Here is a 27,194-nt window from a genome sequence, read left to right on the forward strand (position 1 = left end):
TGGGGGCCAGAGCTTGGCATTAGCAGGCCTTCTTTTTTATCTGTACCTTAATTTTTTTGCAACAGGGTCACTGTTCAGCTTCCCTGGACCTGGAGCTCATCAGTTCAGCCAGGATGGCTGGCCCAACGGATTCAGAAATGGGGCTGCCTTTGCTCCCCCATGCATGGGTGTTCTATAAGTTCAGCCTTCATTTAATTCCTATGTGGGTGCTAGGATTCGAACTCAGGTCCTCAGACTTGCACAACAATCACTCTGCCCCCTGAGCCACTACAAAACCAAACCAAACCAGGCCTGTCATTTTCTCATTGGTTATTTATAGGCCTACAGAACAGCAGACCTACAAATCCATGCTTGAGTCCTATCTGCTACAGCCTTGGGTGATCTGTGACTCAGTCAACTACTGAAACAAGCCCTGTCTCCATTTCCAAAGTCAAGGCGATACCCAACAGACAGGCTGCCACCAAAGACTCAAGGAGGTAGTGAACAGGCCCAGGGACACATTAGACTTTCTTTTCCTTCTTGTAAGTAAAACAACCCAATGTATTCTATAGTTTCCATAGTGAGCGGGGGAGGTGCTCAAGACAGTCCTACTGTAGAGGTTAAAACATTGCTGTGTGAAGCTGAGGTTCTTCAAGGCCAAGGAGGACACAGGGCCAGTCTCCTGACTTGTGAGCCTGGCTACAACATGTGTACTCTGATGCTTGGCTGGTTGCAGCTCAAAGGAGAGAGCTTTGGACTCATTGTGGGAACAATGAGTTGATTGAAAACATCTGGCCTGGGGTTTCCAACCACTTTCTCAATCTGGGCTAGTTTCCAAGCCGTCAGGCTCCACTGAAATGCATGCTTGCTCATAAATGGTTGTTTCTACAGCAAGCTCGTATTTGTTTTACTGCGGACTAGCAACGCACGGGCCCCTCCATCTTGTCAGCGAGGCTCCTTCCCCAGGACATTCTGAGCTGAGTGTGAAAAGAGGCAATGCCCTTACTCCATTGGCAGCCAAGGAAGCCACCCTTACTTTGACATGGAGGACCTCCACATACTGTTTCCCACCCACAGGGACCCCTCTCTGATGAAAGAAGTATGTAAACAGTGAAAAGAAGCTCTGGAAGAACAGAAATGAACCTGCGCTGGAAGCTCAGCCCTTGGTCAGATCAGGGCCAAGTCAGAACATGCAGGGTCTTTGACTTTGCCAGTATTGGTACAACTGGGTGGAGGGTCCCTACCCTGTTTCAGGTTACTGTGAAAGCCCATCAGAGAGTATGAAAAAGGCCAGATGCCCTATTTAGAGCTCTCTGGAAGGGCCCTGGCTTGCCTGGGCTCAGAGAGGCTTTGGGAGTTGAAACATGCTTTCAGGTTAGGCTGAAAAATCCAGGGGACCCCTGACAATCGCCTTTTTTTTTCATTGTGAAGGCTTAAACCTCAGAGGTGTCTGGAGACACCAGGAGGGCGCAGCCTGCTATGGGTTAGCTACATCGTCCCTAGCCCATCCCCAGAACCTGACTCCACTGGTCACTACCATCTGCAGCCTCTGCACACACCACAGACAGTCTCATCCAGTGTTCTCTGGATTCTCCCACACCAAAACACATCAGTCAGCTCAGTACTGAGTGCACACCGTGAACCCAGTGGGACAACACAATCTCTGCTGCAGCTGATGAAACGTAAACACATTTATATTTAGAAGTTCTTCAGATGGCTGAAGTCTCCGTGTCTGTGTGTGTGTGTGTGTGTGTGTGTGTACAAGCACATGCACATGAATGTGTGTATGTGAACATGCATACATGTGCATGTGGAGAACAGTCGTCCCTCAGGTGCTGACTACCTGAGACAGGTTTTCTTCCTGGCTTGAGATTCTCTAAGCCTGTCTCTGCCTCCCTAATACTGGGACTTTAGGTACATCCCACCATACTCAGCCACTGCCTTCTCTTTGTGTGTGATCACACATGCACGATTGTATAGAGCATACGCGCAGGGGCGGGCAGTTAAGGACCAAACTCTGGTCTTCACAAGCTCTTTATTGACTGAGCCGTCTTCTCATCTCACCGACAGATTAAAATTTAAGTCCCTGGCATTGTAGTGTTCGGTTTGTCTAGTGTTTGTTTAGGCTGCAGTTGTTCCTCAATGGCTTCAGAGTGCACACGGATGGCTCAGCACTCGGTCACCACACCTTCTCTCCATAGAAACCTTCCTAGCCTTGGTTCCAGCTGCTGGTCAAGCTCACTGCTCAGACCTGGCTGTAATCCACACTCATGTCTTCCTTGAGCTCCACCTCAACCAGCAGCCATCTCATTGGTTAAGGTAGTTTTGCAGGGTTGATCCCTCCTCCTGTGTCTCTCTCCCTTGCATAGCATGGATTCTGTAGACCGCCATTTTATTAGCTGCCTTTCAAGTCTCCTCCTCTCTCCTGAACCCTTGGATCCTTGTCATCCTTTCAGAGCTAAGTCCTATCCAATAAGCCCACCTATCTATCCTGGCCACCCTATGCTGTCTTCTAAGGGAAGATCTACAAATTCCTCATCTGAGGATAGGCTTGTTGCCGTTCCGATTGTTAAAAATGAAACTGTCACTGGGTAAAAGCTACTACTGTTGGAGAGTATTCACTGTAATATTTTGAGGCTACAATAATCTGAAATGGAGAATATAAATCTGACGTAAGCCCTAGATCACTTGGATGGAATAAACAGAGGTGTGGACATACGGAAGAACACCGGGGTTTAGTCAGACGCAGGAAGTGGTTCTAACGGCCACGGGCTAATTGGTATTGGCTGCTTTGGCTCTCATTGCTGCCAATAACCCAGAACAGGCTTTGGGAACATGTAACTCTAAGCATAGCGTGTTAGGCTAATTCTTCCATCCAGCAGCTCCCCATGGTCTGGAGCTGAGGTGTGCAGAAAACGGGGCACTTTTCTTCCTATCATTTCTAGAAAAACTGCAAGAAGGGTCGAAGGGTTAACTTGTCTACCCACTGTCCCCTTGACCCAGATACAGTCACACCCAGAACTTGGAGATCTGAACATCTTGGGGTTGGGTTGGAAATGTTCTGTGTTTTTACTCACGAGAGTTTTGTACAGTTACCGATGGTCAAGGGAGTATAGATAGCTCTAGTCCAACAGTCTAATTCATGCCAAGGCCTGTGGGCAGCGCAGCTGAGGAGCAGCTGGGGTTGATGTGCAGCTTCTCTGTGTGTGTGTGTGCGTGATCGAGCACCAGTTGGCTAATCTGGTTGGCCAGTGAGCTTCAGGGGACCACCTATCTTCACATCTTTAGCATTGAGGATTCAGGTACTTGCTACTATGCCCAGCTTTTATGTAGGTGCCCGATATCCAACCTAAGCTCTTCATGCTTGCACTGCAAGTTCTCTACCCAGAGCCACCTCCTAGCCCCAAGAAGAACAGCTGTTTGAAAATGTTACCTTTTACCCACACCTGCATGCCCAACCAGGGACCTAGACTCTGGGGATACACAGTTCTTTAAAAGTCTATTATCCAACCAGATGGTGTTGGCACACAGCTTTAGTCCCAGCACTCAGAAGACAGAGGCAGGTAGGCCTGAGTTCATGACCAGCTGATCTACAGAGCAAATTCTAAGAAAACCAGGGCTACACTGAGAAACCCTGTCTCAAAAAAAAAAAAAAAAAAAAAAAAAAGGCCTAGTTGGATAACATCTGAGGGGACACTTATGGATGCCATAAATACAAACCAGTGCAAGATCACAAGTATACATGTGAGCGCATGCACACACACACACACACACACACACACACACACACTATAATAATAATAAATAATAATAATACTAGTAAATAATAATAATAACGGAACTGTGAAAGCCATACTTGGAAGAAATCTAGATGGATACTCGTAGACAGGATACTCGTAGCTTTAGTGAGATGCGCAAGGGCTAATTTCACCTATTGACTTCACCACATTGGCTCCCCTGAGACATTCATGCTCAAAGCAGAAGAGTTCATGATGTCTTTTCCCTCTATCCTTCTCTGGAGGGGCCTCCCGCCCACCTTCCAGCAGGACACAGCCTGCCGGGCAGACTGAAAACTCTTGGAAATTCACACTTAATATCAATTACGGTTTTCTTTGCAGGCTCATCAGAGAGTGCCTCGCGGCCTTGCTATGTGACATGCACTCAGCTCCACAGCGCAGTCTCTTACCTTCGCCTGGGCCGTAGGAGGAGCTGGCAGTCCAGGACTTGGCCTCCACGTAGCCCACTTCCCGGCAGACAACGTGGGCAGCGTGGATAGAGAAATCATCATCACACACGGTGCCCCACTGGCCTTCGTAATAGACCTCCACACGGCCTTCATTGTGCTTCCTCTTCTGGCCCGCCAGGCGGACCTGGATCTTGACCACGTCAGAGGGCACCTGACGCTGATGGTGCTCGGGAGCTGGTTGCTGGAAGTACTCGGGGTACTGGAGCTGGTAGGGCCAGCTCTCGTACTGTGCCAGGCTCAGGCGGGGCAGCAGGGCAAGCATAGCCAAACAGCCGTAGAGGCAGGAGCCAAAGGGGGTCTCCATCCTCGTCCTGTGCTGAGAGGAGGCGGCAGGTGGCGGCAGGAACTTTCTGGAGAGAGAGAGAGAGAGAGAGAGAGAGAGAGAGAGAGAGAGAGAGAGAGAGAGAGAGAGAGAGAGAGAGAGAGAGAGAGAGAGAGAGAGAGAGAGAGAGAGAGAGAGAGAGGTGCCATTAGTCTAGCATAAAGTCTGCACATACCTCTGTTCTGAGACATCCCCTCCCTGGCTTATCATGCAAGGCTCTTCTGGGCTACAGTTCAACACATTTCCACTCCCACCTCCTGTTTTGGTCACAGCGGTCTGAGTTCCCGAAGTCACCTACCTACCACCTTCCTCATCTCAGAAATGCGGTCATTGGTACTCTGAACTCAAAAGACCTTTCCTTTCCTGTCACTGTATAGTTATAGAGGTCACAGGACAACTTGCTAGGGCCGATTCTCTCATTTCACCATGTGAGTCCTGGGGATTGAACTCAGATCACAGGTCTTGGCAGTAAACGCCTTCAGCTGCTGAACCATCTCAGCAGCAGAGCTGAGGGGGACTGACAAAGGATGGGGGAAGCACCCCTGGTTGTCAACAGGGGGCAACCATTACCTCTCAGGGCTCGAAGAGTCTCCCCGAGACACCCGTGCTTTCTAGAAATGAACACGGCTGAGCGAAGACGCTACCCAGTGACATCTGGGTTTTTCACTGACTGGTCTCAGAGCCACCGATAGCTACTCTCCTCCTGGTCTCTAATCTCTTCCTGGTGCCTCTAATGGGAAAATCCAATTATACCCAGCCAATGCAAGGTTAAGAGCCACTGGAGAAGTCTGCCTGAGCTGGCCACCTAGGACACAAGGCTGGCAGAAAGGAAGGACAGTGGGTCCCACAGGCAAGGGCAGGCTTTTTAGAATACGTTCCTGCATACAGTCTCCTCACAGCCCAAGGCCCAGTTAAACCTGGGTCAGTTTCCCTCAGTCATCTCTGCCAAGGCAGATTTAGGATTTGTTAGTGTCCCAGGGGTATTGCAACAGGTCCAGTTGGAAGACAAAGTGTTTTAGGGCAAAGCTTTTATCTTAGTCTTCTCTGGTTTCTCCACACCAGGTCTCATAGCTTCATAGACACACTCACTAATTGGGAAGGTGATCTGGCTTCAGGGACTGAGCCATCGAATGGGGTGTGGGGTCTGAGTGGTCCCCAATGTAGCACTGCATTAGAAAGTCTGACAGGATCTTTTGTGAGCCTGCACAGTTCTCCAAGGCCCAGTGGCCTTGTTCCCACTCTGTGTGTGTGTGTGTGTATGTGTGTGAGACTGAGGTGATCACTGTGACCTTGATGGCAGGTAATCTGTAGCTTAAGAGACTCAGTGCTCTATAGGCAGAGGGCCACTGTCCCTGTCACTTCCTTTGAGAATGATAGAGCACGTGGTGCCACCCTGCTGTTAATCTCAGAATGTGGGAGGCAGAAGCAGTTGGATCTCTGTGAGTTCGAGTTCCAAAAATAAAAGTAAAAAGAAGGAAAGGTGGAAGGGAGGGTTTACTATAGAGAAAGTCCTGTGTCATTGCCAGAGACCTAGCAGTTCTCATCCTGCGACAGGCACACAGGCCAGAAAGTGGTGAGGTTTCCTCCACAGGTCCACCGTCTGCACATTGCTTAGGCTTTCACACCCACAGCAGAACACCTATAACCCTGATCCCCAAAATCGCAGTCCCAAGAAGACTTTGCCAGGTCCCGTTAGGCCAAAGGAAGGTCCTCTGTGGCTGCTTTCAAGTCACTCGTTGCTCTTCCTTTGTTAGCCATCAGGTTGTGCGACAGGAGTCTCAACTCTGAGGGTTTCCACAGAGCAACCCACACTTGCTTCTGGTAGGTAGACTGGCTTGTATTAGTTAAACCTTGCCACAAACACCTATCAAACAGTAGGTGAACATACCGGAAGACATATATTTACCATGCACTGCATAAAATTTTGTTCAACAAGAAACCCTGCCTGGCGAAATTACCCGTTAAAGGCAAGCAGTGGTGGTGTGCGCCTTTAATTCCAGCACTTGGGAGGCAGAGGCAGGTGTGAGTCCCAGGGCAGCCTGGTCTATGGAGCGAGTTCCAGGACACCGTAAGTTTACAGAGGAGAAGAAAAGTTTCTATCATCTGGTGACACTAATCAATAATAGCTGATATGACAATGGCTTTACTAGTTTATGCCTTCTCTGTATTTGTCTTTTTGTTTGCTTTCGTACTTTTTTGTTTGAGACAAGATCTTACTCTGTAGCTGTGAAACTCACAGTGATCCCTCTGTCTCAGCCTCCGAATGCTGGGATTACAGGCATGAGCCACCACACCTGTGTCCCCTGCGTGTCTCATGAATACTTTTCGATTGCTCCTTCCGATAATGAACAATGTTTAATATAAAGTTCCAGGTGGTGTCACGCCCACAGCAACCTCACACGGCTTGTTCTCAAGTCTCTTCATTGTATCAGGAGGCCACAAGGAGGGACTGACATCTGCCATGCAGATTCGTGAGGGGATGTTCTGGGATGCTCAAACAGAGTCATATGTTCCTGACACCGGAAGGCTCCTGAGGCATCAAGGACTCATAGAGCGAAGGATCTGGAGGGAGAGGATGTGCGTGGAGAGGTGCTCACACAGGCCTCTGCTTTTCTTAAGACTGGCTAGGAGGTTGAAGAGCTGAGTGAAGTTTTCAGCAGCCTCCAATGACTGAGAAAATAAAAGCAGTCATCGGGGGAAGAGATGGATGATAGAGACCCACTAGGACACGGAGTGTAAATGACACGCTTGGAAACCCAAAGGTGAGGAGAGAAAGAATGTGGAGAGGAAGCGTCTGAAGAGCAGCGGTGAAGAACTTCCAGCAGGGATGAACAGAAGGGAGTCCATCTTCTAAAGGATTCAACAAGCCCGAGCAGGTGTGTGCTAGAGTGTCTGGGTTCACAGTCACAGACGAACAAAACAAACAAACCAGAACGGTTCACTACAGCGGGTAACGAAAGGAATTCTAGGAAAATACCTGATCTGTGAACTTGCTGTTGCTGTGACAAAAGACCTGGGATAATCAATGGTTTGCTCGTGGTTTCATAGCTTCAGTTCATGGTCACCTGGTCACATCGCTTTGGGCGCGTGGAGGCCCCATGTATAATGGAAGGAACACAGGACAGAGGAGGCTGCACTCCTCCAGGGAATGGAGGAAGAGAGAAGAGCTTGGAGCCCTCTTTCCACTCCTCTCCTCTCCTCTCCTCTCCTCTCCTCTCCTCTCCTCTCCTCTCCTCTCCTCTCCTCTCCTCTCCTCTCTTCTCTTCTCCTCTCCCCTCCTCTCCTCTCTCTTCTTTTCCTGTGTTTGCACTTCTATGGAGGCCAGAGGCAGACACTGATGTCCTCAAGTATCCACTGAACCTGGATCTCTCCCCACTGAACCTGGATCTCTCTCCACTGAACCTGGATCTCTCCCCACTGAACCTGGATCTCTCTCCATTGAACCTGGATCTCTCTCCACTGAACCTGGATCTCTCCCCACTGAACCTGGATCTCTCCCCACTGAACCTGGATCTCTCTCCACTGAACCTGGATCTCTCCCCACTGAACCTGGATCTCTCTCCACTGAACCTGGATCTCTCTCCACTGAACCTGGATCTCTCCCCACTGAACCTGGATCTCTCTCCATTGAACCTGGATCTCTCGCCACTGAACCTGGATCTCTCCCCCACTGAACCTGGATCTCTCTCCACTGAACCTGGATCTCTCCCCACTGAACCTGGATCTCTCTCCACTGAACCTGGATCTCTCTCCACTGAACCTGGATCTCTCTCCACTGAACCTGGATCTCTCCCCACTGAACCTGGAGGTCACTCCATTGAACCTGGAGCTCTCTAACTGAACCTGGATCTCTCTCCACTGAACCTGGATCTCTCCCCACTGAACCTGGAGCTCTCCCCACTGAACCTGGAGGTCACTCCATTGAACCTGGATCTCTCTCCACTGAACCTGGATCTCTCCCCACTGAACCTGGAGGTCACTCCATTGAACCTGGATCTCTCTCCACTGAACCTGGATCTCTCCCCACTGAACCTGGAGGTCACTCCATTGAACCTGGATCTCTCTCCACTGAACCTGGATCTCTCCCCACTGAACCTGGAGGTCACTCCATTGAACCTGGATCTCTCTCCACTGAACCTGGAGCTCTCCCCACTGAACCTGGATCTCTCGCCACTGAACCTGGAGCTCTCCCCACTGAACCTGGATCTCTCGCCACTGAACCTGGAGCTCTCCCCACTGAACCTGGAGCTCTCCCCACTGAACCTGGAGCTCACTGATTCGGCTCATTGGCTGGTGAGTGAGCCCCATGGGTTCCATCTGTCTTCACCTCCCCCAGCCCGGGGATTACACATATATGCTACCATGCCCAGCTCTTATGTGGGTGCTGAGGGTCCCAACTCAAATCTCCATTCTTTTGCAGTAAGCGTTTTACCAACAGAGTCATTTCCAGCCTCCACTCACACTATTCCTTCTGCAGGCTGCAGGCACACCCCAATGGTCTAAGGATCCACTACCTCTCAGTAGTGGCAAGGACCAGAAACAAAACATAGCCTCTGGGAGACAATAGAAAAGCATAATAAATACTCTGGTGAAAAGACAAAAAGCACCACCAACAGGTTGAACAAGATAATCAGACTACATATTCTCACAAAAGACATGGACACTTGCCATGAAAAGATGGAGGCAGGAAGACACACCATGGACAGCTCGCCCAAAAGACAGCTGAATCAAAGTGAGAGAACTCGGACTCAAGACAAGAAAACGGCCAACAAGAGTCAACCTACCAGGAAGCCACGACTGTGTAATCTGTACGGATCAGTTCCGCACGAATACAGAGTGAAAAAGAAATCAGACCCATCAGCCGATCCTCAGGCACAGTGGAGACTCCACACAAGACAGCTCAGGCCCCGATAACGCAAACGAGACCAACAACCTGACGATTCGCAAGTTTCTGGAGACTGGCTTCAACAACCCAACAGAACAGAGTCCCTTCAAGGCCACACAGACTTGCCAAACAAAACCCCCAAGTTGAGTCAACAACAAGCAGGTCTCAACACAGTCAATGAAACCCCACAGAGTGTACTGTCTGACCACAGGAGAATCTAATCATGTGCCAAGGCTGAAAACCTAATGACTATTTGTCTGTTTCTAATAATACTGGGGACTTGGTAAATTCTGACGAAGAGGGGTGCTGGCTAGGGGTGTTGGCGAAGTGCTTATTAGCATGCACAAAGCCTGGGGGTCAGGTCTCAGACCTTGAGAAATGGAGACAAGAGAATTTCGAGTTCAAGAGCATGCTCAACTGCACAGAAAGTCTGAGGCCAGCCTAAGCAATATAAGACACTCTCAAAACAAGCAAACAGCAACAAACGTAAAAGGGAGGCCGTTTTAGTCCTGCCTCTGCTGGGTCGATTCAAAGTCAACTAGCAGTGACCTTCACCTGTCAAAGTTCACAGGTCAACACTGGCCATCAGGTGGCAAAGGACATGGGGCATACACGTGTCTCTTCTTACCTCATGCTTTCTTCTTAATATGTCACCAGGATTAGAGCAGGAGTTCTACTGTGATGACTTTGTCTAATTCTGGTCACATCCTCTGAACACCACTGTCCCACGGTCCATTTCTACTTTATGCAGGAAGGAGGGGACAAACCCTCGGACAAACATTTCTAACTGGGATATGAGAGAATCCACAAACACAAGGGAATGATTGGCAATGAAATGCCATTCATCTCCTTCAGTCAAATTTGTTTGTTTGGCTAACTCTCAGACACCTTCGTCAGGGGAGCCCCTGCTCTGAGTGAGTGGAGCCATTGGCTGTGGCAATGACCAGAATCTGACTGACAGCCCAGCCTGGTGCCCCTCTGGGACTCGGGTGAATGCTCAAGGGCTGAACCATATGAACCTGGGTGACCTGACTGTGTCCTGGGGGTTTGATTTATGTTGTCTTTCTTTTGTCTTTAAAGCTTCCCCTTTGGGTGTTTGTGGTTTTGTTTGTTTTTGAAATGGGTCTCACGATGTAGCCCAGGCTAGCCTGGAACTAGAAGCCTTTTCCTCCTGAATGCTTGGCACACACATATCACCTCACCCTGCTCTCTATTTTTCTTTTTTTTCTTTTTTCTTTTTTTTTTGGAAATTAAAATCAGTGATTTGCCAAAGATCAAACCAAGTGATCTGCAGTTGATACATTAAAAAATAATAATAAAATAAAAAGACCCAGTAATTCTACTTCTGGGCATATACCCCAAAGATGCTCCAACATACAATAAGGACACATGCTCCACCATGTTCATAGCAGCCCCATTTATAATAGCCAGAAGCTGGAAAGAACCCAGATGTCCTTCAGTAGGTGAATGGATACAAAACCTGTGGTATATTTACACAATGAAGTACTACTCAGCTAATAGAAACAATGTGTACTGGCTGGTTTTGTGTCAACTTGACACAAGCTGGAGTTATCACAGAGAAAGGAGCCTCAGCTGAGGAAATGCCTCCATGAAATCCAGCTGTAAGGCATTTTCTCAAGTAGTGATCAAGGGGGGAGGGCCCAGCCCACTGTGGGTGGTGCCATCCCTGGGCTGGTAGACCTGGGTTCTATAAGAAAGCAAGCTGAGCAAGCCAGGGGGAGCAAGCCAGTAAGTAACATCCCTCCATGGCCTCTGCATCAGCTCCTGCTTCCTGACCTGCTTGAGTTCCAGTCCTGACTTCTGACGATGAACAGCAGTGTGGAAGTGTGAGCTGAATAAACCCTTTCCTCCCCAACTTGCTTCTTGGTCATGATGTTTGTGTAGGAATAGAGACCCTGACTAAGACACAATGACTTTATGAAATTCCTAGGAAAATGGATGTATCTAGAGAATATAATCTTGAGTGAGATAACCCAGTCACAAAAGAACAGACATAATATGCAGTCACTGATAATTGAATACTAGCCCCAGAAAGCTCTGAACACCCCAGAAACAACTCACAAGCCATATGAAGCTCAAAAAAAAAAAGGCCAAAAAAGTGGAAGCCTCAGCCCTTCTTAGAAAAAAAGAAAAATAAGTGTATAGCACCCTCTCAGAGTGGGGTACACCTAGACCTTAAATCATTAATAACTCAAGAGCTAAGAATGCAGCCTTGTGGCAATCCTTAGTATTTAAAAATCATTATATTTAATCTTTACACACCAAGAAAACTTTGACTATTTCCATGTTACGTTTTGTTTTACCTATACTTTATGCTTATTGTAACCAGTAAGATTTCAATGCATACTATCAAACCTTAAAAAAAACAAGTACTGATAAAATATATTCATATAGCTTTATACCAAAATGCCTTTAAAAATCTGTACATGTATCTCAGTCTTTTTAAAATAAAGTTGTAAGAAAAAATAAATGTAAAAAAATCAGTAACTTTAAATTAATAAAATGTTCACCATTAAAAGAGAAAAAAAAAAGATTCCTATGTTTCTCAAGATTAGTCACCCCCATCTACCAGGACTGCCACCCATCCTCAATTTTATGAGAAAAGCATTAGGTGGAAAATTCTAAGAACAAACAACTCATCCGTTTTAAATTGCTCAGCTATTTCAAGTAATATGATGAAATCTCATGCTGACCTATGCCACGCCCCCTCTGCCTCCTCTCCCCATGACGTCAGTCACCCCTTTGTACACTGTACTTCATATCTTGGCTGTCTACAACAATTCATTGGTCAATCATTAGCTTATCTTGTAACTGTTCTGATACTGGGCCCATCACAACACGCAGGACCTATGTCTGGTAGCCATTTTTTTTTTTAGTAGTGATGGCCCCAAAGCATGTGAGCCCAGAGGTTGGAAGCTCAGATATTAAAGAGAACAAAAATCACAACATGTTTCCTCTGAAAAAAGAATGCTCACAAGCTAAAGGAGCTAAGGTCTACCAGGAGAATGAATGTTCCCCCAAACTGGAAAGACAAAAGAAATTTAAATCAGAACAGTGAATACCAGCACACTAAGATGCTTAGAGAGTATCCCAGTTAAGTTCCTACTGTTGTGGTAAGCACCATGACCAAAAGGGGCTTGGGAAGGAAAGGGTTGTTATGTGGCTGAGACATCCCAGGTAATACTCCATCACTGAGATATCAAAGCAGGAACTCAAGGCAGAAATGTGAAGGCAGGAACTGAAGCAAATGGCATGGAGGAACGCTTCTTATTGGCTTGCTCCTTTTGGCTTGCTCAGCCTGCTTTCTTATACACCCTAGGACCACCAGTCCACAAGTGACATCATCCACATTGAGCTGGGCCCTCCTACATCAGTCATCAATCAGAAAATGCCCCACAAATGTGCCCACAGGTCAGTTAGATGGAGGCAATTCCTCCATAGAGGTCCCCTCTTTCCAAGTGAGTCTAGATTGTATCAAGTTGACCAAAAACTAAACAGCACAAAGAAGGTAGAGATGGCGAAAGACAGACTCATGGCAAGACGTATTATGGCATGTTATTGTAATTGTTTACTTCATTATACACTGAGAATCTTTTACCAGGCTTAATGTACAAAATAAAATTCCATTGTTGGAATGCATCCACAGAGAAGGGATGATCTATATAGGAACTCATACCGCCCCTGGGTTCACACACTCACTGAGGGTCATCTTCAGCTGAAGGGAGACTGATCCGCTCCAGACAGGACTGACAAACCTTTTGACACTGTCACCCACAAACGTTCTGAGCTGCTCATTAGCTATCATGGGGTACACGTGGCCCATGGACTTCAGGTTGGGTGGGTATTGATGTGAAGCCAGCAACAGCTTTATTCCAAGAAAGAAATGAAGCCACAGAGGCTCAGTAAGTTAGGCTGTTCTGGTAGTTAAGTATAATCTGAGATGTGAATGTAGGTCACCAGGTGGCCAAAGCTGTGTCCCACCCTGTGCTCTGAGTCCCTAGTCTGGCCTTTGTCACCCAACTCCAAGGGCTTCAGAGCCTTGGAGATCCTCTCATCCTGTTCCAGAAAGAAGTGGGGGAAAATATGATCTTGTAATTTAAAAGGCAAACTCTTAATTTCTGGCTTTGCATGTCTATAGGCTGCTCGCCTGATTCCCAGACTCCATGGGTGTGCCCTCTGTGTGGTGCTGCGTCTTCCGTGGTAAAGGGGACCTTGGTTTCTTTGCCTTATCTGCTCCACTGTCTTACATCCAACTCAGCAACTTTTCTCTTAAAAATAATCTTACTGTGCTCTTCCCTCTCTGTAGGGAAAGTTGTACACATTGTTAAAAACCCGAGAAAATGCAAACTCGTAAAAGGGAGAAAGCAAACACGTAATGCAGCTGTTGACCCATCACTACTAAATCTGCAGAGCTCACCTTTCCACCTTCCCTCCTCGTCTATCGCCTTTGAAAAATCTGAATCACCGCGCATGCCTACAGCTCCTGTATCCAAGAGGAAGAAGCAGGAATGCTGACAGTCTGAAAAACCCTGGACTGTATTAGCGAGTTCAAGGCCAGTTTGAGATACATAGAGTAACACCATCAAAGAAAAACAAAAAAACAAAACTAAACAACAAACCCCAAGGGTTGGGTACGTAGCCCAGTGGTAGAGGGTTTGCCTAGCACATTCAAGTCACTGGGTTCAAGCCCAGCAGGGGGACCAAAGTTAATCAGCATCATTTTCTACACATTGCCTTGTTCTGTCTCTCTTTCTCTCTTACAAGGTCTCATTCTGTAGCTTGACTGGTTGGTCTAGAACTCTCTATAAAGATGAGGCTGACTTCAGTCTCTCAGAGATCCACTTGTCTCTGCCTCACAAGTGCTGGGATTAGAGGTGTATACCGCTGCACCCTATAAGCTTTTTTACGGCTGGAGGTATGACAGTCAGGGTTATATAAAGAGACCCTGATTTAAACACACACACACACACACACACACACACACAACTGATTTTTTCCTTAAAGATTTTATTTATTTTATATATATGACGAGTACACTGCCGCTGTCTTCAGACCCTCCAGAAGAGGACCTTGGATCTCATTACAGATGGTTGTGAGCCACCATGTGGTTACTGGGATTTGAACTCAGGACCTCTGGCAGAACAGTCAGTGCTCTTAACCACTGAGCCATCTCTCCAGCCCTCCACAGAACTGATTTTGAATTGAATAGTATACTGCATACAATATGTCTAATTCTTCTTTTATATAGTTATTATTTGATATTGGGATGATTAACCTTGATGATGGACTGGACAGGGAGATGCCTAAGAATTTAGTAGAAAACACTTCTGCATGTGTGCATGCAAGGGTGTCTGTGATGATGACCTTAAGTCAGGGAGAAGAGCGACAGCAGGAAGTATGCTGTCCCCTGGATGAAGTATAGGGAATGGTACAGGGCAGATGCTATCTCTGCTTCCTGGCTGTCATGTGTGTTGCTACGCCCTCCTCGTCATGCTGAGCTGCCCCTCTAGAACTGTGAACCAACACCAGTGCCTCCCCTCTGAAGTCATTGTCTGGTATTTTGATATAGTGACCCCAAATTACAATTCCAGAGTACTCAGTCATGCGGGTAGATTGTAATCCTGCTTTTAGATCTCTCTGCCGCTGTATACATTGTCAAGATGAAAATTCGTCTTGCTAAGTTGTACATGCATTCCTAAAAGTAAACTAGCTAGGCAAGAAAGTATAGCCACCACTTCTGCAAACTGTGCTAACTGCCCAGCAGAAAGATGGTCAGTTTCTACTGTGGTCGGAGTATAGAGGTTTCCCTACACTGATTTGCAAACATAACATTTGCTTTAATTAGCATTGCTTTGGTTAGTCAGACTCTTTCTTCGGGGATCATGTCTCTGTGCCTTTTTTCTTCCTATTTTCTCCATCTCTGTATGATTCATTTCTAAGCTGGCATCCAAGTAACCCACAAGAGGGGCATCTCAGAAGACCAGGCATCTCAGAAGACCAGACACCCAAAGCCGTGCTGACCCCATGACTCTAGGCTTCACTTTTCTCCAAACAGTAGTGACTGTTTCCCTCCTTTTTCTGGCAGCTGAATATAACCAACATGATAAGTTCCCCCATCTGCTTCTCCGGATACATAAAAGACATCTGGAAGGATTGAGGCACATCTGCCTTCTTCAGATCAGCTCCAGTCAGGAGAAGATGGAGAGTAAAGATGACAAGGTAACTAAGAGCTCTTGCAGAAGACCCAAGTTCAATTCCTAGCACCCACATCAGGGGGCTCATAACCATGTGTAACGCTAGCTCCAAGGAACTGCACACCCTCTTCTGACCTCTGAAGGCACATAGGCATACACGGGCCCGTGCACAGAAAGAGAGGGAGACAGACAAACATAAAAAATAACTAAAAGGAAAAAAAAGGATGAAGGGCTAAAACGCTTGCTGTGAAAGCAAGAGGAACTGAGCTAGAATCCTGATCAGCCACATAAAAGTTGGGCACGTCCATGTATGCCTCTAACCCAAGTACTAGATATGGAGACGGGTGGATCTTGGGTACTTGCTGGACCACCAGTCTAGACAGAGAGTTTCAAGTCTAGCCAGAGACTCTGTCTCAGAGGGGAAAAAAAAGGCAATAGAGGCATACCACACAGAGGAGTGGGAGGAGAGGAGGAAGAGGAGGAGAGAGAGAGAGAGAGAGAGAGAGAGAGAGAGAGAGAGACAGACAGACAGAGAAAGAGAGAGAGAGAGAGAGAGAGAGAGAGAGAGAGAGAGAGAGAGAGAAGAAAGAGAGGGGAGAGGAGGATTCAAAAAGCCTGCATGAAGCCCCATCTCTCCACCACTATTGAGAGAGTGGTTAGACAACAGGAAGCTGTATCCTCAGCATCCCTTTGAACACCTCTGAGTCTCTTCAAATCCACAGTCTCAGAACATTCCACGGCAAGGAAGTTGCATCACAGACGCCATGGAAATTCTGGAACCCTTGGTCTGTGGGCAGAGGGTGTCTGCCATCGAGGTCTGTTGGACACAGCAGGTGACTGTAGAGACCCCGAGGCTCAGTTCACACAAACTGAGATTGTGCAGTCCATGGGGGTCTGTTCCACATGACCTTACTTGAATGTCCTACTGAATATCACCTGAGTGATACGTGAGATCTTTGCAGGGGACGGTCTTCATTACTCATATGGTGGAGCCCAGGAAAAGGGCAGCGTCAGAAGGCTCCAAGCAACATGACTAAGGGCTGAGGCATCTGACTGGCAGAATACAAGCTGACTGCTTAGAAATGGCTTGCTCACCGCTGGGACTTAACAGAAAATGATAAATTTTGTCTCTTGTATTTTTTTTCATGCAAGTCTTGTGATGAAGCAGTGCAGGGTATTCTTACGTTCAATTCAATCCACTTAAGAATACAATATCCTCTAAACCCTCCTGACAAGAGGTGCTGGGCTCCAAGGACCCTCTGGGGGGTATGAGGAAAGAATTTACTCACACAGTGGGACTCAGGTCCCAGGACTTCATCAGAAACATTGGCTTCCCACAGCCTTGTATGTGACCCAACAGTTGGTGACCACTAGTGGCTGTCCCCACACTCCCTCCACACACAACAGATCACTGCTACATCCTCACTGACAGCAACAGGTCTAAACTGTGTCTATTGATCGTGAAAACCCCAGGTAGACTTAGGTTTTTCTAGACTTAACAATCCTGTCGACTTGAAAGGATATGTTTCTTAAAACAACCTTTACATGAAAACGAGAAACACCTGTTTTGTGGGATGCTTTGTAAAACAAAAGGAAGAGTTTCTTGAATCTCTGGCGCACAGTTGGAGGTGAAATAAGAGCAGCTGATGTATCTTGCAGTCAAGATGTCTAAGCGCCTGTGACAGGTTGTGTGGGCTGACGCTCAGCTGTGAACTTCAGGACTGGCCTTAATTGTGAACTTTGATTTCTCCAAGTATGACCCTCTATGAACACATGCTGGCTCCTCACAGCTGACCTCTGTGTCTGTTTCTGCATTTTATTACTAACAGGAATAAGGCACACCTGGAAATACACGCCTTAACTCTGTCAGTTACAGAAAACAGCAAAACAAACAAAAAAACTATCATTTGAGAAAGCTAAAACTATCTTCCATAATCTGTATAATTAAACTTTATTATAAAACAAGAAAATATGCACAGATATGAACTAGTACTCTTGTATGAGCTGTGTGGGACTGGTGGTACCCTGCGTCTGTTAGGCACTGCCTCCTGCCCCTGATTTTGGCATGTGACAAATTCCATTCCCCATGACAATGGCGGCTCTGAACCATAGCTCCCTCCCCACAATTCACTTCTCCCTCCCTAGGAAGCAGCAACCACTGTTTTTGATGAGAGCAAATATTAACACATCACACAGATGAGGGGAAAGCATACACTGTATCTGGACCATTGTACTTTTTGAATTTTCAAAGTGTTCTTGTGGTACCTGATCTTTGACCCTCATATCTAGCTGATCCTCCAACCAGGCTTAGTCTCTTCCTAAAAGAGATTTCTGTAGGCACCCTATATGTGACTGCATGTGACTCTGTGGGGCTGTGTGTGATTCTACGTGTCTGACTGTATGCTACACTACGTAACTTGGCATCTGGCCTCCCAAATCACTGGTCAGAGTATTCATTCCTCCCAATATATTTGTATTAAAGTTTGTGTGTTTTTAAGGTTTTTCTTTTTTAATTTTATGTATGTGGGTGTTTTTTCCTACATGTATGTCTGTGCACCATATGTGTCTTGGTACACAAAAAGGTTAGGACACTGGATCCCCTGGAATTAGAGTGACAGACAGTTGTGAGCTGTCATGAACGTGAACCCAGAGCCCCAGGAAGAGCAGCAAGTGCTTTTAATCACCGAGTCATCTCTTCAGCCTGTATCCTGATGTCTGGGTTCTAGAGCACCCAGTCTTACCCTGCTGCCCCCCCCAAGCTAACCTCACCACAGAAGAGCAGTGTGGCCCATTCAAACGAAAGGGCTAGAACTCAGCAGAACTCTGTCGGCAATAAAAACATTCTGTTTGACATCTCTAGAGATGTAAATTTTGGGTCAGGGGCTGAAGTGAGAGCTGTCTGCACCACTGGATTCCCGCTGAGACCACTAGTAGAGATGAATGGTTCTTGGCTCTTTCTGGAGTGATCTGGGGCTGTGTCTGACTGTGCTTTGTGGAAGGCTGTGTTGAGTAGACAAGGTATACTCAGAGAATGAGGGAAACCCTTGTGAACACCTCAGACACAAATGGAGACTTTTAGACACCAGACTGGCCCAGGCCTGATTCATTTTGCCTCTAGCCCTGAATTCCGCCACAGTCCTGTCTGTCTGTTTCTGGTTACAGAGATGGAATGTCCAGGACACAGTGTGATGGTGAGAAGGTGACCATACAAAGCCGAATAGTTTTCAGCCTTCAAAATGAGGGCTTTGTCGGCATGATTTGTTGTGACCAATTGGGGTTCCCCACAGTCCACCTCTGGGTTGGGGTGGAATCTCACTTTGACCAGGCTATTTCCTGGGGAGGTTGATGAAACAATTTTAGACACTTTCAAATGTGCTTACGGGAAACTCTTAGGTCGGATGGAAAGGTAAAAACCATCCAAGGGCCAGGGAGACAGCTCACAGGGTAAAGTGAGCAGAGGCCTCTGTGGTCAGCCAGTCTATCAGCCATTGTGGATATAGGATTGATAAGAATATATCCTGTCCCCAAGAATAAGATATAGAAGCAACCGAGAAAGACATTGCAACATCAACCTCTAGCTTCCACGTGTACTTACATGGGTGAACACATCCACATCCATGCATGACATACATGGGTGTAGACATGTATAGCACACACATAATGAAGTGACATACTTATCTCTCCAGCACGTTCCCCACAGTGAAGAGACTGGGAAACTTACAACTCAATTCAAAGGCCACACTTAGAAACCGACAAGATAAGGAAGGATACCCACTGGGTTCCAACATCCAACCTATATAACCCCTACTAAAAGGGGGACACAGGGCTTGGCTACAAGATAATTCATAATAACAGGATGTCAGATGGCAAAAAAAAACCCCACAGGCTCAACTAACCTGGGTCCACAGAGACTGAACCACCCACCAGGGAGCCAGCGTGGGGCTGGGGTAGGCCCTCTGCACATATGTTACAGTTAACGTAGCTCAGTCTTCTTGAGGGACTCCTACAGTGGGGGCAGGGGTTGTCTCTGACTCCGTTGTCTGCCTATGGGATCCTTTCCATCTACTGGGCTGCCTTGTCCAGCCTTCTTAACAGGAAAGAAGGTGCCTAGACTTTACTGCAACCTGACATGGTATGGCTGACATGCCATCCACGGGAATCCTCCCCTTGTCCGAAGAGATGGGAGGGAGTTCTGGGAGGACAGGAGAGAAAACCGTGGTCAGGACTTAAAAATTAATTAATTAATTAATTAATTTAAACGAATGAATTAAATGTAGTTAATTTAAATTTTAATTAATTAAAAAGAACAGGATATCGGCGCCCAAAAGTAGGCTCAGATTCGGCAAAGGGAGAAGCGTGATATAGGGCCCTTGGGGTGATATAAAAAGTCCAAAGGATCCAGAGTTGTGCTGGGCTCACAGCCGATGCTCAGAGGGTGCCGACTAATATAATCTCACACTGGGAACAATCTGAACAAAATCCGGGGTGCAGGGGTGTACCACTCCATTTGTAGTACATTTTAAAAATTAATTTTGTATTTGTGTGCATGTGCAGGGGTTGCTCACATGTGTGAGAATATATATATGTGTGTGTGTGTGTGTGTGTGTGTACACATGCATGTTGAGGCTAGACATCAACCTTGGGTGTTGTTTAGGCCCCATCCATTGTTTCTTGAGATAGGATTTCTTCTCACTTCTCTGAAGCTGTTTAAATAGCCTAAGCTGGCTATCCAATGAGCCCCAGACACGTGCCTGTCTCTGTCTCTACAGCATATCACCACACCCAAGTTTTTACTTGTGGTCTCGGGATGATACATGTAGTCATGGAGATCTTCTTGCTTGTATGGCTTCCTATCAACCACTATTAACATGCCACATGGGAGGCAGGTTTTACCCATCAGACTCACATGGGTGCACACATACTTTCAGACACACAGAACTAACATCTTGGAACTAACTAGATTGTTCTAACCTTCATTAAGGAGATGGAGGGCTCACAATAGGTAGCAGGGAAAGGAGATGAAAATTGTGGTCAGGATGATACGCGAGCTTGGGATGCAATCCAGTCACTCCAAACAAGCCTGGTGTCGCCAGGGATGCAACTGACTGCAGTCTGAGGACAAGGTCCATCTAGGTGGACTATTGTGGGGGAGGGGCTCCGACAACTAACTGACCTGAATACTGGATGGGAGATGGTGGGGGCCCTAGTGGGAGTACACAAGTCATTCTGAGTCTGTTGGCTCATTCCGTACATGAAATCTTCCCCAGACTCTTTATCTAAGAGAAGGCCTTGACCATCAAAGGAAGACTCAGCTCTTTGTGCACACTGGGCATCTCCAGAAGCTGGAGAGCCAGTGAGGGTCTGAGAGGAACAACTTGGTCCAAGAGTCTGTCATTTCAACCTTTGCGCTCTTTACGTGACAGCCACACCCAGGGAGGGCCCAGTGACAAGCAGAGACCGTCGCCACATCTTTAGCTGGAAACGACTGGCTATGCCAGGGTCGGAGTGCAGTACTGAAAACGCTTACAGGCCTCAGACCTGGGACTGTGCTGCCCGTCAGAGCCTTGGCTCCCTCGAGAGAGCCCAGAGAGCATCAGCAACAGGTACCAACTGCCACATCAGCGAAGCTGGCTGGGCTCGACTGCACAAAGCCAGCTGGTACCAAGTCTCCGGTGCCCAGTCATGATAATGGCATCTACAGGGTGGTGGCATGTACCCAGAGGCCTGACAGTTCTCATGTGTACTGAACAGGATAGACTTTCTCAGCTACTGCTGTTGCCAATCAGCCTTAATGTTAATCTCAAGTCTCCTTCTAAGATGGATTCGAATATTCTTCCTGCATCTCAAGGAACAGCCTGGCTACCAGCGTCAGCTTTAGCAAGCCCCCCCCCCCAATAATATCACAAAAGCATCACTAGCATCAGCTTGCTGCCCAAAGCTCTGGCCAAGTTCCTACCTGCTTTCACATTTAAGCCTCTGGACTTGCAGCTCACAAGAAGGCCAATCATCCATCTCACGGCACCACATTCCTGTCTAAGGATGTACTCAGATATGTGCACTTTTGAAAATCCTGAGAAACCAGGCCAGCAAGATGGCTCAGCAGGTGAAAGTGCTTGCCAGCAACAAGCTTCATGACTTTCGTGTCAATCCACAGAGCCCATTCTGGTGGAAGAGAACTGACCCCTGAAAATTGTCCTCTGATATGCAGTGGCTTCTGTGGTCACACACATACACAGAATGTAATGCTTTTCAATTCCTAAGAAACTAGCTAAAAAAAAATTAGAATCAATGAATGAGTTCATCAGGGTCATAGAATATAAGATCAATATACAAAATAATGATATACCTGTATACATTCTTTAAAATGTTTACTTAGTTACATTTAATTGTGTATGGATCTGTATGTGCACGTGAGTGAAGTCCTTGTGAAGGCCAGAAGAGGGCGCCAGATCTGCTGGCGGTAGTCATAGGCAATTGTGAACCAGCCTAGGTGAGCATTAGGAGCCAAATTCTTGTCTTCTACAAGAAGACAGTTAAGTGCGGGTCTTAACTGTCTAAGTGCACAAATGTTGCACCTTGAAAATACAAGACATTGTTGGAAGGGATGAAAGATCTTCTCAACAAAGAATATTCATGAACTGGAAGGCATGCTGTTTAAAAACTTAATCCTGATCGTAGCAGATTTCTTTTTGAACATTGACAAAGCCACCAAACTCTATAAGTACATTTCAGACACACCAGAAGAGGGCATCAGATCTCATTACAGATGGTTGTGAGTCACCATGTGGTTGCTGGGTTTTGAACTCGGGACCTCTGGAAGAGCAGACAGTGCTCTTAACCACTGAGCCATCTCTCCAGCCCACCACCAAACTCTAAAATACATATGGAATTGCAAAAGATCCAGAATCTACTCTGAAGCAAGCAAAGAAGACACTGGTTTCAAATACACTGACAACCAAGATGGTAGGGCTTAAAGAAAGACAGATGAATAGCACAGAGTTGAGAAACTAGAAATATACTTGCTCATCTAAAGTTAATTGATTTGGATGGGAGTGTTAAGACTATTAGGTGCTGTTTTAAAAAGTCATGCTGGGGCTTACTGGAAGAGCATTTGCCTAGCATGCACAAGTCCCTGGGTTCAGTCCTCAACACTACAAAGCATGACAAAGCAAATAAAAAGCCTTAAATCCCTGGGTTCAGGATCCCACACCACATAAACTAGACAGACTAGTGGTGCTTGCATGTTATCCCAGTCCTTCGAGATAAGAGACAGGAAGATCAGAAGTTCAAGGTCATCCTTAGCTGTGTGCTGAATCTGAGGTCAACCTAGGCTATCTAATTGAATAAAAGGAAGGAAAGTGGGGGGGGGGGGGAATCATTCTAAAAAGGTGATCTTGGTGCTAGGAACCTTTTCTGACACTAAGGCTTAGGAAATCAACTACATACCTGGCCAGGTAATCCTCTCTGCTAACATTTGAGGGTGAAGCACACAAGACCAACAGGGTAAGGAGTATCCGTGGCTTTGCTCCAGTCTGAGCAAGGCTGACGGCTGAGATGTCCAAGGTCACGTGTGCAGCTGTCACTGGGAGTAACTGTCTGGCTCTTCCTGTCAGTCTTGCGGACTCTGTGGTCCTGGGGCAGGGTGGGCTCCAGCCATTTCATCTGAGCCTTCAGGATCTACAGGGTACAGCTACCAGGTAAACATACCACAAAAGCTTTTTTTTCCCCTACAGAAGGAACTGAACAAAAGTAGCCACAAGCTGTTCTACAGAAAGGAGCATTTCCTGAGTTTCCCCAAAACCTTTACAAGGAAAGAAATCACACCCTGTAACTGCAGCTGTAGACACAATCTTGGTTGGATGTACACAGCTTGGAACCGGAGGTAGAAAGAGATCTTTAAAGCTGCAGAGATCTTTAAGTCAGACATATATACCTCTTCTGAGCTCCACAAGCTGGTGAAGAAGGCTGGACACACACACACACCCTTCCCCCCACTTTTTAGCCTCTAGCTGGCTGTATCATAGAAGATCTGCCCATTCCCCTGTCAATTTTAGTGCAAAACAAACAAGACAGCAGAAAATCTAGTCCTGGAATCAATCCCTGCTGAGGAAGGGGGAATCCCAACTCATGATCATTAAGAAGGTGTAAAATGATACCTTAACACTGCATTTAAGAAGCAAATAAACCTACGTGTTGAAAATCCAAATAGCAAAACACTCTGGTGCTACTGACGCTCATTAGACAAAGGCAAAAATAAAGCAAGATGTTTAAAACGTGGGGCTTTAGGAGACAGTCCTCTTCCTCTTTCTGTCATACGAATTTGGGGGCATCAGTGTGAAAGATGCCAGCAGCCAAAACACCCAGGTGATGCTCATAGATGGGTGATTGTCCTCTCCCAAAGTCTTCTCTGTGGCCTTTGTTTGCTCTAGAACCCAGATGTGGTCATTTCCTTCATCCCATCAGAGAAGAACCTCAAAGACAAAGCTGGCAGGAGCCTTCCTTGCCTCCAACCACGAGTACATTGCTTTCCTACAGCAAACCCAGGCTTCTGGTAGCTTGTATCTTAAGCTCCCAAGAACCAATTACCAAATGATTACAAAGTATCTTCTCATAGAAAGCCGGAAGCTCCAGCGCAGCCTGCCAAGGGGTCTCCTTCGGAGAGCTGAGGGGTACCCCGAGCTTATATTCTCTGTTTGTTCACCTTGATCCCAGGAATGAAGTCAGTCTGTCTGGTGCCGAGTTTGTCCAGCAACCGGCAACATTGCCCAGACAAAGTCTGCATTTTCAAGTTTCAAGTGTGAAATGAATCAAACACTACCCGTCTCAGTCTTTAGTGGGACTTTGTAAAAAAGTAGATAGAAAAATGGCTTGGAAGCGAGCAACGTCACGCAACAGGAATATTGCACATTATACAGAGCAACAGGATGGAGATAACTCCATTTGGGAGAAAGTTGGGAGAGAAATATAATTTAGATTGTATAGTAGATGATAGTTTAAAAAAAAAAAAAAAAACACCCTAGATCACTTTCTTGGCTGTAACAATGGCACCAGAGTTATTTAGCATTTCCAGGATTGTGCTGAGCTATATACATATGGATAAATCGTATGATGTCAAGATTTGCTTTAAATGAAACTTCACTGAGAAAAGAAAAATGGGTCATAATATAAAGGGGGCAAAATGTCAGGACCAGTGAGAAGAGTGTAACTGCTCAGAATGCTCCCAAGAGCATATTTGAACATCTTCAGCATAAAACAGCTTAAACAAACAATTTAGAAATTTCTAGGACATTAGTCAGCTTTCTGATGGTCACATCCACAGCCCAGAAAATCTGTTTCCCTCACAAAGTACTTCCCAACTGGTCATCCAAAGGTCAGAGGGGTAGGAAAGAGCCCAGGAGAGGATCCGGGCCAGAAAGGAAACTGATCAGTGGAAGTGTCCTCAAAGACTCTCTAGGGAAGCTTCAGAATGCTGGGCTCCAGTGTGGGCTTCATCCCTAAAGCCGGGTTCTATTCCGAGTACTACTTGATGTGTAAGTGGTTTTGCTTTTTTAACACAAAGGTCATATTGGAAAAGCAAGTATAGACTAAAGAGACCCAGTGTCCTCCGGGACAGCCTGGGAACTATCAGGAGGAACCCCTGGGCTTCACAGCCATCCCAAGGAGGAGAGAGTAGGATCAGGAAAAGGCAGAGACTGGGAAGACGTTACAGTTTCTCCAAGGTAAGGTCAGTCCAGTGAGTCAGACTTTCTAATGTGAATTGAATGTATCCTCCCTCTACCCAGCCCTTGGCCAACTACGTCCACAAGAAACCAACCGTGCACTGTGTGAATGATTCTCCCAAGATGACAAATGGGCTTTGGAGGTTGCAGGCACTCACATCCAGTGGTGACGTAAAGGGAGGGCTCCGGCCATCAACCCTAAACCAGGACGGTTGAGCTTCAGCCCCACGGCATGGGGGGAGGGGGATACAATGGGCTGATTTTAGCATCTCTTCAACCCCAAGGGCTTGGGGAATAAAATTAACTTGAGCATATTTCTGATGCCACGTACCTTTCATCTGAACCGGTACAAGCCACAATGGGGCACTCCTCCCATTGTGCATTTGCGAAACTGATTGGTTGGTGGTTAATTAGTTGGGAATTCTTTAGTAATCTTTGTCGCAGTGGGCCTGGGAGTGATGGAGAGAAAGGAATGTCTGTTTCTTCCGATCATTTCTATGGGAGACTCAGAGACACTTTCAGCAGACCACTATACCCTATGACTTCAAAAGTTGGAGATCAGGTGGGTGGGGGAAAATGACACCAGTAGGGAACAGAGTCAGAGTAGGACACAGTGACCAAAAGGCCTGCGTGTTTGCAGTTAGTATTGGGGACCTCGAGACTAAACACACAAGACTACACACTGCCCAGGGATTCACTAGCGCGGGTTCTTTCCTGCTGCTCAGTAACTTCTGGATAAAGGTAGTAAGAGGTTCCCAGGGAGACTTGGGAATGAATACTTGGCGCCGGGACCTTTCTCCTACTCTGTTCACCGAGCTCTGGCTCTCAGTAAAGCCTTTCCAGAAAGCTGGGTAGAAAAATCCAGTTGCAAGCTATGCGCTCCACAGCTGCGGGACACTCGACCCCTCCCTCGACGCCCAAAGCCACAGTCACAGCCACACCGAGGTGTCTTCCTTGTTCCCTCCCCGCCATAAGTTTCATATCTCAAAATCCAGAATTCTTTGCTACCATCCCAACTTTCCGAAGCCCCTTCCCCTTTCCGCACGTTCCGAAGCACCCAGCTTGCGCCCCAAGGCCCCATGCCTCTGTCTGGAAGCGCCCTGGTTGCCCAGAAGACAAGCACCCAGCTCCTGGGATAAACCGACCGCTTCCCAGGACCCGGGCAAAGTGGATCTGGGCGGGGCTGCTGGCTTGGGGTTGGGGGTAGGGGGGACCTGTCAGCCAGCACGTCCTCCTGCATTCCTGGTCCGAGCTGGCCCAAGGGAGGAGGGAATGAGGGACAGGATGCTCCCGCTAGCCCTCTGACTGCAAGCGAGAGGGGAGAGGTGAACGGGGTAAGCGTTCTTACTTGGCAGCTGGGCTCCGTGGTGGCCAGGCTGGGACTGGGCTCTCCGCGGTGGCCCCTCTCCGCGCCGATCGCCGAGGGCCAGCCCGCCGAGAAGCCTGGGGAATTGCCGGGAGGCGCGCGCTATAGTCGGGGCAAGCTTTCGCCACGGGCTTTTAAAGAGAAACTCGCGGCAAACCCCACCCCCGACCCCAGCTCGCCCCAAAGGCGGCCTCCAGTTTAGCCCGGCCTCCACCCTTTGTTGAACTTCCTCGGTTTATCCTAGGATTGGGGGGTGGGGTGGGGTGGGGTGGGGGTGGATCAGCAAGGGTTGGAGCTGACCGCCCTAGAGACCGCGCTGTTCCAGACTTGTGCACTTTTTTTTTTCCACTAGAGGATTCTGCGCCCTCCACCTTCTGGCCCGGCGTTCCAGTTCCCCCAGGGTATGATTTACCAGGATTAAGGCGGGCGCTGAATGCTGCCGTCTTTACCTGAAAACTAAAA

General features: G+C 47.2%; 1 protein-coding gene across 1 annotated transcript in view; it reads right to left on the bottom strand.

The window, feature by feature from the left end:
• Positions 1–26,817, bottom strand: part of LOXL2 (lysyl oxidase like 2) — an 81,473-nt gene extending 54,656 nt beyond the window's left edge. The window contains exons 1-2 of the mRNA XM_080926556.1: positions 26,715–26,817; positions 4,166–4,575 (exon numbers count right to left, since the gene is read on the bottom strand). Coding sequence (XP_080782682.1) covers positions 4,166–4,529 — 364 coding nt within the window. The 5' untranslated portion in view covers positions 4,530–4,575; positions 26,715–26,817. The remainder of the gene's footprint in view (positions 1–4,165; positions 4,576–26,714) is intronic.
• Positions 26,818–27,194: the final 377 nt, after the last annotated feature.

Source organism: Micromys minutus (genome assembly GCF_963924665.1).
Source record: "Micromys minutus genome assembly, chromosome: 12".
In the NCBI taxonomy this organism is placed as follows: domain Eukaryota; kingdom Metazoa; phylum Chordata; class Mammalia; order Rodentia; family Muridae; genus Micromys; species Micromys minutus.